The sequence below is a fragment of the Eschrichtius robustus genome, chromosome 9 (genome assembly GCF_028021215.1).
Source record: "Eschrichtius robustus isolate mEscRob2 chromosome 9, mEscRob2.pri, whole genome shotgun sequence".
NCBI lineage: Eukaryota > Metazoa > Chordata > Mammalia > Artiodactyla > Eschrichtiidae > Eschrichtius > Eschrichtius robustus.
The window spans coordinates 58,736,658-58,749,003 of record NC_090832.1 but is presented as its reverse complement, the minus strand read 5'-3'; the positions used below and the strand labels follow the sequence as shown (position 1 = coordinate 58,749,003).

Below are 12,346 nucleotides of genomic sequence, written 5' to 3'. Positions count from 1 at the left end.
TGTAAAAAAGAAAAAAAAAATCAAGTAAAATTATGGCTCTGAGACTGCAACAAATTATCTGATGACTACACTAAAATATCATAATCTAACTTGCTAAAAATTAATGCATTTTTTGAGCAGAATAACTTTAAAAACTTCCATTGATTATTTCTTAATACAGTTGTTCTTTTCCAATATGCTCACCAACATTCTTACTGACTTGCATATGAGAAATGAAAAACTCAATTTAAGTAATCGAATTGACATTCAATTTATTCAATATCAAAACTTTTATCCTTACTACACCTGGGGGGGGTAATCTAGAATTTTAAAAATCCCTAAAATTGTTTTCTTCAGATATTCTGGCATATGTGATAACTTTATTTATTTTTTAAAAGCGACAACTTTAAAAATAGAGAGGGCTGGTTAAAATATTACATTCTTGAATATAATAGTAAAATCTCAATCATTAAAAAACTTTTCTCCTATGCAGCCAACACAAATACTAAAATGCATCTATTTTTGTTAGTGGTATGACTTCACTGATTTATACCAAATATTATTCTTTGTTAATATCTGAACTGAGATTCTAAGGTTACATAAATATTTTCAAATCCTTAAGAAAGTATACTGCTACATCTTAATTAGATGTATAGTTTACAAGACACTATAAAGTAATAAAACTAAGTGTAAATGGAATTATTTTTTAGGTCCCATAAAACTTTGAGAGAGAATATATTCTAACACTTTTTTTGTGAATAAAGGATGGAGTTTATATTTACATGATCTTCATTAGTAGCATTATATGGCCTTCGCTTCTAACATGTAAACTTTTCAGTCACTGTGCAATTTCTAGCCTAAATAATTATAAGCATTTAGCTTATACATATCATTAATTTCAATTATCACTTTACTAACTTGAAAAAAGCATGCAACTGCTAAGTAAAAAGGTCTGTTTTCATGTTGCATTCTCCACAGTAGAAAATTTATAATTTACTGGTTATTAAAACGGAAATGTTATACAACTGTTTAATTATGGATAAAGGATACAATGTAGTTTCACACTCACTGCATTGACTCGTCAAGTCATTATCTTCTCTCTGCCATAAACAGACAGCCTACCTTTTTGTCAGCATGCTATTTCATTTATTTCACAGAGAAACCCAGTTTCACAATAACTGACTTGTCAGAGGCTCTAATTTATGAGGCTGAGCTCTGTAAGATTTCTCTATATTGGATTCAACCTGCACACAAGCAGGGTTGAATATTTACAATGCTGTTAACAGGTGCTGAGTTGTTTAATGATTCTAATAGCCAGAAGCATACTGAGAAAGCCAGCGGGATCACAATTACAGGCTGTTTGAACACAACAATTACTAGTCCCCTGAGAGGTGTGAAAGTCAAAGGCAGTTTGATACTGACAGCATCTAGCACATGGGCTAGACAAGCTAACTTCTATTAGCAGTCCATTGGGAAGAAATTATAAACAAACCTCTCCCTATCATAAAATTTTACAAAGTTCATTAAATTTAAACAGTCAAAAAGTAAAACAATTTCTAAAAAATTATCTTTAAAAGATCTTATCAAAGGACAAACAAGAATACCACACATGAAACTTCAAGTTATCTTTTTCCAATGTTAATAAGGACACAATTTCACCAGCTGAAAATGAAAGAGATTTTATTGTAATGTAAAACATAGATAAAGTTACACCAAACAGTTTGGATTTAATGTGAATAGTGGCAGCTATTTCCTGTTTGGTTTATGTAAACCTGGCCAGAGACCTCGCTGGGAAATTTTTCATCAGTATTGAAATGCTGCTGCTATAACTGTCAGTACTGGGAAGTCATTTGTTACAGCACCATGTTTTTTTATGTTCAGATTATGCAGCAGTAATAATGACACAAATAATGAAAGTGGTTGCAGGGACAGCTGAAACTACCACAACATTTTTTTGCCCTAGAATTATTTAGAAGCTTTCTCAGGGGAAAACAGAGAGTAAAATTGAACATACAAATTGAATCCAGAACTCAATATATGAAATATATTAGATTTCATGATGCACCAATACATGTGTTTATATATATTTGAATGAACTAATGTATATATGTATGTGTGTCTACATATATATTTACACATATAAATATGTATCTTTATAAGCATACATATATTTGCATATACATGCATATCAAAAACTTAAGGATATACACAGACATACAGAGAACAACCAGGAACTGAAATCTTTCTCAACATAAATTTTATTTTTGGTGGTGGCGTTGGGGGGACACTTTACAGTAATATGATTAAATGAAGGGGGTTGGAGAATTGGGTCATATTTATTTACCTATATGTGACTGTATTTTGAGAGTGGTCTTTGCCCTTTCTATTTTAAATAAACTTCAGTTTTTCCTTGTTACACATACATGTATGCACATATGTGTGTATACAAGCCCCTCCCACCCAAAGAAAAGTCAAATCTCAATTTATGGCACTGAATGACAGGAAGCATGAAGTATATATTAAAACTACATATAACACAAGCTCTTCATTTGAGACAATGATTTTAGGTTTCTTAAAACTTTTACTAGATCTACAAATAAGTAGAAAAAGTGTACCAATTTCCTGTGCCTTTCTTTGCTTCTAGCTTTGTGTATAGGTGATTTTAACACAGACAATAATAAAAAGATATAAGGGCCAATCAGAAAGAAAACTGCAGGGCATGCTATAGCAGACTAAGTAAAATATGTAACTTGTTAAACTTTATTTAGGCACGTTTTCCCATTTTTATCCAGATGTAAAGGTATAGATATTAAAAATGACAGGTTTTTTTTTTTTGCATCAAATGAACAAAAGTATTACACATTCAGAATTAGTATGGTATGGTTTCCAAAGAGAACACATTTTCCATCACAGCACTGAAAAGAGATCTGGATAGAAAGTATGGATATTTGAATTCTGGACCTGATAATGGGCCCAGGGATGAAGAATGTGGCCTCTGGAACTAGAATGCCTGGATTCTATCAGTAGTTCTGCCTCTGTCACTCAGACCTGCCTGATTGTGGGCAAGCTGCTTAATCTCCCTGTGCTTCAGTTTCTTCATTTATAAAATGGGGGTCATAACAGTACTAAATGAGTTAGGCTCCTGAAACAGCATCTCAAATACCGCAGACACAATAATAAATAATATTAGTGTAGTTTTTGTTTCCCATTTTATTAACTTCAATTTTTATTTTTATATATTCTTCTTGTATTTGTTTTTGCTAATGTGCTTCTAGTTTCTCGAGATGGATATTTAATTATGTTCAAGCGTTCACGCTTTCCTGTAGGTGCCCTAAAGATATGAACGTTCCTTGGAACTCTGCGTTGATTAAAATTCATAGGTTTTGTTCTAAAACATTTTTATTTTTGTATAGTTCTAGCCTATACCTATTTAAAAAAAATTTCATCTTTCACTAGAATAAAAGTAGTTAAATGCCAAGCAGTTAGATTTTTTTGCCATCCTTTCTCTTGTTTATTTCTGGTTTTATTGCATTACACTGTGAGAATGTAGCCTTATGATCTCTACATTCTGAAATACAGTGAGTTGCTCTTTGTAGTCTAGTACATGGTATATTTTTATAACTAAAATTCCATTAGTGTTTTTAAGTATGGCATATTCTTTTTTGGGGGTACTACGAACACATACACATATTCAAGGATATTGTTATTCAAATCTTTTATTTTATGAAATACTTTATATCTCTTTGACATGCTGATTTTTGAGGGATATGTGTTAAAGTCTTTCAACATGACTAAAATTTGGTTAACATCTTAGATTTCTATTGGTTTTGCTTTATATATTTTGATGCTATATTTCTAGTTATCTAAAAATTTATAATCTACTATAACTTTTAGTGATTGTACTTGTTATCAATATAACCATTCTTCACTGTCCTTTTTAATCTTTATTGCCTTGAATTTCATTTTGTCTGATTTTAATTCTGTAGCTATTGGTTTCTCTTTGGTACTCTCCTTCAGGTCTTCTTTCAATGCCTAGTTTTCTACTTTTCGATATCATTTTGATTTGATATGTTGCTTATAAATCATTTTTAGTGGGATTTAAAAATATAAATCTGAGAATTTCTGTCTTTCAATAGGGAAGTTTAAATTATTTATAACATTTATGATTATAATTGGCCTTTTTAACGGTATGAATAGATCCTGTCAGCCCTCTGATTGAAAACCTACAATGGTTCTCATTTCACCCAGAATAAAAATCAAAGTCCCTACCATGGTGTCTAAGCTCCCACATGACCAGTATGACCACTGACCGCCCACATCCCTAGCTTTATCTCCTACTGCTCTCCTCCCCACGCTTATTCCACTTCAGCTACACCTTCTTCTTGTTGCGCCTTCAACACACCAGACGTGCCTGCTTTAGAACTGCTCCCGTTCCCTTGGCCTGAAATGTTGTTTGCTAGATATTCATGTGGTCAACCTTCTTACTTCTTTCAAGCCTTTGTTCAGGTGTCAACACTTATTCTATGTCTACTAAGCACAACTTATCTAGTTCCCGTCTCCAATACATTTAATTTCTGATCAATATTCTCGGACAGTTTGCAAATTAGGCTAGATTGAGGATAGACTGAAAGAAGATTAAGCAGGTAAAGAACTAAGGAAATTAAGGGAGGAGAAAAATTAAAAAGCAAATTTGAGATTTGAAGTCAACATAAGTAGATGCAGAGTGATAACATTAACAAAGGTAAGAAAGTGATATTAGAGCAAAATTTTGATATCTGATTAATTCAGTTTTAGACATGCTGAATTTGAAATGATGGTGGGAAGTCCATGTGGCAACATTCAGAAGGCAGGTGGAGAAATGAGACTGTAACTTGGGATGGGGAACAGCTGGAGTAACTTATTTTGGGTCTTTCACAGACAAGTGATATTTTAAATACAGAAGGGATCTCTAGAGAAGAACTTCCTAATATTATGCACTGAAAAGAGCACAGCATCACTTCTACAGTCTTCTTGCCCCAAAAGGCAGAACTTGAATTCAGGGATGAGAAAACTTCAGACAAACCCAAATTGAAGGATGTTCTACAAAATAATTGGCCAGGGTTCCTCTAAAGTGTCAAGGTTATGATAGACAAAGAAAGATTGAGGAAATGTCACAGATTGAAATGAATTAAGGAGGCAGAACAACTAAATGGAATGCAGGATACTATTAAATTGGGTCTTCAGCAGGAAAGGGACATTAGTGGAAATACTGATGAAAGGTGAATGAAGCCTGTAGATTACTTAACAGTATTGCATAAATGTAAATTTCCTGGTTTGGATAACTGTACTATAGTCATGTAAGATGTTAACACTTGAGGAAGCTGGATGAAGGGTACACAGTGCCTGTTTGTACTATTCTTGCAATTAAAAAAAATCTCAAATTGTTTGAAAATGAAAAGTTAAAAAAATTTTTAATTAAGAAAAGAAGATGCACACACAAAATTCAGTGTATCTGTGGATTCAATAAAGAACTATAATTTGCTAAAGAACTCAATTTGCCTCAGATAATCATTCCCTTGTTTGCTGATCAGACAAGCTGACAGAAATGATTAGGTTCTAAATCTCTAAACTAGAGTCTTTTTTTTTTTTTTGGCTGGGCCATGCAGCTTGTGGGATCTTAGTTCCCTGACCAGGGATTGAACTCGCACTCTTGGCAGTGAAAACGTGCAGTCCTAACCACTGGACCGCCAGAAAATGCCCTAGACTAGAGTCTTTAGGATGGTATAGACCAGTAAAGCAACTGGAAAGGAGTACAAGAATAAGAGCTCACTAATCAACATTAAGTTTTTCATAATTAATACAAAACTTAGAGAGGCTTTAATTCGTGTACTTGATTCCCAACATGACCCTGTGAAGGAGGTAGGCTATTACTCACTTTCTATTAATTGCCTCCATTCTTGTGATATAAGAAAAATGAATATATCTACAGTTATACACCATGATTCTTCTCCCTCCAAAAACATAAAGAGTAGTAATTCACAAAACTTACGTTTTTAAGTTCTGGCTTTATCACAAAGTAGTTATTGGATCCAGGACAAGTCACTTTAAGTTTCCAGCCTCCGTTTCTTCAATACCAAACAAGAAGGTTGGACTAGAGTACATGTAAAGTCTATCCCATTGTACGATTCCACAATGGTAATCTGTGATCTGTTTACTATGGAAAATTTGTGGTACTGTAAGACTATCTCATTAATTTTGTAGTCATTTTCCCAAATGAAATTTTGTACCTAATACAGAGGCCTAATACAGTTGCGGATCTGAGCAAAACATCACCATATTCTCAAACTCCTACCTATGTAAGTGGAAATGTTGGCTGAAGAGAAACAAATTTCTTAAAGTACCAACTAGTAAGATTTAGTAAATTCATTTCATCATTTTCATCATGATCTCTCTGTTCAAGATCTTAACAATGGTTTAATATTTCTTCTTACTCATATCACGAATGTCCCTCACCTTTGGCCTCCTTCCATTCCCCCTGCATCTGTTAAGGTCCTATGTGTCTTTGCCCTATTGTTAAAAAGCATCTTAACTGGTCTCCTTGCTATAAATATTTCCCCATTCTAGCTCATTCCCTACCACAGTGCTGCAAGTACTGAAACAAAGCCAGTATTTATTAGAAGAAAACAAAAACACTAATTTGAAAAGATACATGCACCCCCATGTTCATTGCAGCATTGTTTACAATAGCCAGAATATGGAAACAACCTAAGTGTCCATGAATGGATGAATGAATAAAGAAATTGTGGTATAGACAAAGAATGGAATATTACTCAGCCATAAAAAAATGTAGGGACTTCCCTGGTGGCACAGTGGTTAAGAATCCACCTGCCAATGCAGGGGACACGGGTTTGAGCCCCGGTCCGGGAAGATCCCACATGCCGCTGAGCAACTAAGCCCGTGCACCTCAACTACTGAGCCTGTGCTCTAGAGCCTGTGAGCCGCAACTGCTGAGCCCGTGTGCTGCAACTACTGAAGCCTGCATGCCTAGAGCCCATGCTCCACAACAAGAGAAGCCACCACAATGAGAAGCCCACGCACCGCAATGAAGAGTAACCCCTGCTCGCCGCAACTAGAGAAAGCCTGCGTGCAGCAACGAAGACCCAACGCGGCCAAAAATAAATAAATAAATAAATAAATTTAAAAAATGTAATCGTGCCTTGGAAACAACATGGATGGACCGCTAGGATATTATGCTAAGTGAAATAAGTCAAACAGAGAAAGACAAATAGCATATGATTTCTCTTATGCATGGAATCTAAAAACAAAACAAAACAAAATACCAAAGAACAGACTGGTAGTTGCCAGAGGTGGGGGTGGGGGTGGGAGAAATGGGTGAAGGGCTCAAAAGGTACAAAGAAAACAACAATAACAAAAACCTAATTTGGTGATGCTAAACTATATTTAAAAACTTCCAACCACAGCCAATAGGATCAGATGCAAACCCCTTAGCATGGCATACAGGCCCTTTACTCTCTGGTGCTTGGTCCACTTTCTAGGCAAGAAAATCTTCTTGCCTCATACTCTAAGCTTTACATCTAACTTTTGGCGTTCTCTAGAGACTCTTTCAAGCACTGAGGGCCTCCGCCCATCTAGTATTTTTGTGCCTTCCACCTTTTCCACTTCTGTTCCAGATTCGAGTTCTGGGTGAAGTATCACTTCGTCTGTGAAGCTTTCACTCTCACAGGCTTAAATACAGTCTGTTAGAGCACTTATGATTTGCACTGTAATCATTTATGTCCATCTCCACATTACAAGATCAGCCCTTGAAGATAAGGGATGATATACACTCATCCTCATGCTTCAATGTCTAATACAATATTTGATAAACAGGTGCTGAATGAAGATACAATCTATCCTGCCTGGAGTAAAAAGATACTGCATCACAACTCCCCCAATTTTATTCCATCTTTCAGGGTTCTTATTAACCTTTACAAATGCCTCACAAGTTCTTCCCCCTCCAATTTCACAGGCCTTATTCTTCTCTGAATTCTAACTGCACCCAAGTCAGCCACTGCCATGTAATTTAATTGAGCACATTTCTTAATGACGTCAGGTGTCTTGTCTCCCTAACTACAGAGCGAACTCCTTGAGAACATTCTAAGTTAATTAAAATAAGCTAATAAAATGCACACAATTATTTTCTAATATATCACAATACATTGTGAACATATCAGAGATATTATCTGATTCTCTGGGCAAAGTCCTATACCTAGGATGTCCAATGTTTGGCATTTTTGTTATGTACCTGAATTTAGAGATGATTACCTTCAAACATATTTTCTTTTAGTGCAAAACAGAAAAATACTTGCCCCGCACTTACCTGGGGTTCATGATAAGACGTCGGAAAAAGTAAGTCCAGGTGATATAATCCATTGCATCTTGCTTAGATGTTATTGTACCACCAGCAATCTCTGCATTTAGATGGTCAGAGAGCACTCCTAATAAGCTACAGAGTGAACAAGACATGGGAAACATACATGAACATTAAATGAAAAACAATTTATCTCACATAGTCAAGACTCAGATTTGATGTTCCAGGATACAGAACAAATGTTTTGTGTAATTTGTATCTTTTGTATATAATTTTGGGGAAATAAATTGCTAGGTGGAAATAAACACAGGCTGACAGGAAGGGAGCTAATAACTTTAAGGGAGGAGAAGATGAGAGCCGAGGTAAGAGCAGACAAGGGACGATACACCTTGGAGAGCAGAGAAGAGTTACTGAGGCAGATGAAAGGAGAGTTGGTAAGAAAGGGGGGACGGTTAGGATAGAGCAAGGATATTCCCTTCATTCATTCAGTGAATATTAAGTTCAGTCATATAAGACATAAATGTGCTAGGTGTTGTGGAATATACAGAGATGATCAGATGTGTTGAAAGACTGGCATAACAAAATGTTCATTTCAGTTTCTTACATAAATTACAAAAAAGGGAAGCAATGTCCAACTAAAGAAAAGGCCATGTAAATTATGATACATGGAACAATATTCAGGTATTAAAAAACAGTTTTTGCAAAGGATGTTTTTAAGGATTTGAGAAAATGGCCATAATAAATTGAATGAAAAAAAAGTTGCGATATTACTCTCCAGTCACCAGTGGCAGAGTATATAAATCCGTATAGCTAATTTGGAGGGCAATTTGACAATATCTATTTGAACAATCACCGTGACTCAGCAATTTCACTTTTTCATTATCACCTGATAGGGAAACATTTATAGGTTAGGATAGGGAAGCAAAATACTTCACTGCAGCAATATATGTAAGAGTTAAAAACCAGACACTCTCTAAATGCCCATTAACAGAGAAGTTAACATATAACTTCTGTATATGTACTCTGTAGAAATAAAATATTAATAGTAGTCATATCAAGGTACACATTTAAATTTTTAATAAACTTTTTACTGAAGTACACATAGAAAAAAAATACATAAATTAAACATGTACAACTCAAGTAATACAATGTGAACACATCTGTGTAACCACCACCAAGATCAAGCATTACCAGGGCCCCAGAAGTCTTCCTTTTATGCTTTTTAGTCACTCCTCTTGCTCAAAAGGATATTTTGACTTTTATTTCTTTTCTTTACCTTAATGCAGTGGCTTGGATCTCTATCACAATGCTTACTGGCAGTGGTGAAAACAACATCCCTGTATCATTTCCTATCTCAAAGGGAAAGCTTTCAATATTGAATCATTTATCATGATGTTTGCAGCAGATTTTTAGTAGAGACTCTTTATCAGATTAAGAACATTCCCTTATATTCCTGTTGGCTAAGAGTTTTTATTATAAATGGGTATGGAATTTCACCAAACGCTTTTTTTTATATCTATGAGATAATCATATAATTTTTCTCATTTTTTCCTGCTAACGCGGTGAATTATATTCATTTATTTTCAAGTAATAAGTCATCTTTGCACTGATATTGTAGTTAGTTGTAATATGTTATCTTTTTATACATTGTTAGATTTGATTTACTCATGTTTTATTTAGGATTTCTACATCTATATTCATGAGAGACACAGCTCTGTTACATTCCTTTCTTGTAAATTTATCAGGTTTTGGTATCAAGGTTATCCTACTCTCATAAAATAAGTTGGCAAATAGTCCTATCTTTTCGACTATTACAGGAAGAGTTCGTGTTCAATTTCATGAGTTCAATTTCTTCCTTAAATGTTATAAAGAATTCACTAGTGGAACGTCTGGGTCAGAAAATTTCTTTGTGGAAAGATTTTAAATTTCAGATACAATTGCTTTGATAGATAAGAGGCTATTTAAAATTTCCATTTCTTTTTGTGTCAGTTTTAGTAATTTTTTTAAAAAAGCATTCTACCATTTGATCTAAAATTTAAAAATTATTTGTATAAATTTTTTCATAATATCTTATTACCTTTTAGATTTCTTTTGTATCCTGATATTGTGTTGTTCCTTCTCTCTTTTCTCTTGACCAGACTTAAAGGTTTATCAATATTATTCTTCTTTTCAAAGAACCAACTTTTGGCTTTGTTGATTTTTTTCTAATGTATGTTTGGTTTCAATTCATTAATTCTTTCTCTTATCTTTCTATCTTCTCCTTTCTTTGAGTTCAATTTGCTAATTTTTTTTCAAATTCTTGAGATGCATATTCAGATAATTCATTTTTCACTCTTTTATTTTTAAAAAATTATTTATTTATTTATTTGTTTTTATTTTTGGCTGTGTTGGGTCTTTGTTGCTGTGCGCAGGTTTTCTCTAGTTGTGGCGAGCAGGGGCTACTCTCTGTTGCGGTGCGCGGGCTTCTCATTGTCGTGGCTTCTCTTGTTGCGGAGCACAGGCTCTTGGCATGTGGGATCAGTAGTTGCGGCTCGTGGGCTCTAGAGCACAGGCTCAGTAGTTGTGGCGCACGGGCTTAGTTGCTCTGCAGCATGTGGGATCTTTCTGGGCTAGGGATCGACCCCGTGTCCCCTGCACTGGCAGGCGGATTCTTAACCACTGTGCCACCAGGGAAGCCCTTCACTCTTTCTTTTAAAATATGTATATTTATGGTCATAAATTTTCTCTCAGCACAATGTTAGCTATCTCCCACAATATTAAATGTTTTTATATTTTCCAAATTAAAAAAAAAAAGGAACATTAGAACTTCTAACACAGTAAAAAACTCAATAACTATTTACAGTATAAATTAGAAATATATTTTGTCCTTTGCAGTTAGAATATGGTAAAGGCGATTCAGTATATTAAAGAAGACTATGATAAAAGGTAGCAAGTGATAAATGTTAGGAATGAAAAATGTATAAATCTGACAGACAAAAGATTATTTTCAGCTGAGAAAATGAGGAAAGACTTTGTCAAAGGGGTGGTAGTTACTGGATCCACAAAGAAGTATGTGATAATTCTGAAACTGGCCATTAGCCTAAATTATTCATTACCAATCCCTTTATTTTGCATATTTATTTATAGACTATTCTACAAAAACACACACCAAACTAACACTTTATTAAATGCTTACTATGTGCCAGACACAGTTCCAAGCACGATACATTTGATCAGTACAAGTACCGTACGAGATGGCCAGTATTGCTGCTATCTCCATCTTACAGACAGTGCACTAAGGCATTGAGGATTTAAATAACTTGTTCAAGATCAAGCAAGTAGCTTTTTCTGGGCGGTGGGTGGGCGGCCTGCTGGGTCCGCGCGGCCTCGGGCCGGAGCCCGGGTCCCCGCCCGCCCCAGCGGCCTCCGCCGGCCGAGCCCCGCCCTCCGCGTCTCCATCGTGGGTCGCGATGGTCGGGTGTGCGCCCGGGTCTGCGGGACAGGCGGGCGCAGAGCTCCTTTGTATTGGCGCGGGTGGGTGCGGGGAGGTTCTGGCGCCTCCGCGGAGCATCGTGGGTCTGGGGCTGGGGGCGCCGCGGATTGCTATCCTCTCTGCGCTTTCCCGGCTCTGAAGCCTCGAGAACACTGCTAGGCAGCAGTAGTTTAATGGGGAGTTTGCCTGCTGGGAACTAGGGGCCTGCTGGGAACTAGGGGCCTGCTGGGGTCTCAGTTCTTGGCTGGCCGCAGAACACGAGGTTGCCAGGTGTGTGACGGCAGCAGGTAGGAGTGACCCGCTGGTGCAGTGATGAGCAAGAAAGGAAGGACAGCGGCTGTTGGCCTGTGAAGCTAGGCAAGAATGACCAGCCGACACAGTCCAGACCAAGGTCTGTGGGCCCAGCTCGGTCCTGTGCGTCTGGTCAGTGGAATAGACCTGCAGGTGTGGCTCTTGTCACTCTAGGACTGGCTTCAGGACAGATCCTGCGGATGCGCCCAGGGCACCGCCCTCAGTTCTCCAGGAGAGCGCGCCGGAGGGGAGCC

The 12,346-nt window shown here is 36.4% G+C and overlaps 1 protein-coding gene across 2 annotated transcripts in view; it reads right to left on the bottom strand.

Moving 5' to 3' along the window:
- The window catches only part of ASCC3 (activating signal cointegrator 1 complex subunit 3), a 338,689-nt gene that overhangs the window by 77,369 nt on the left and 248,974 nt on the right, over positions 1-12,346 (bottom strand). For both annotated transcript variants that reach the window (XM_068551389.1, XM_068551390.1), the window contains one exon: positions 8,339-8,464. In XM_068551389.1, the coding sequence (XP_068407490.1) occupies positions 8,339-8,464 (126 nt within the window). The remainder of the gene's footprint in view (positions 1-8,338; positions 8,465-12,346) is intronic.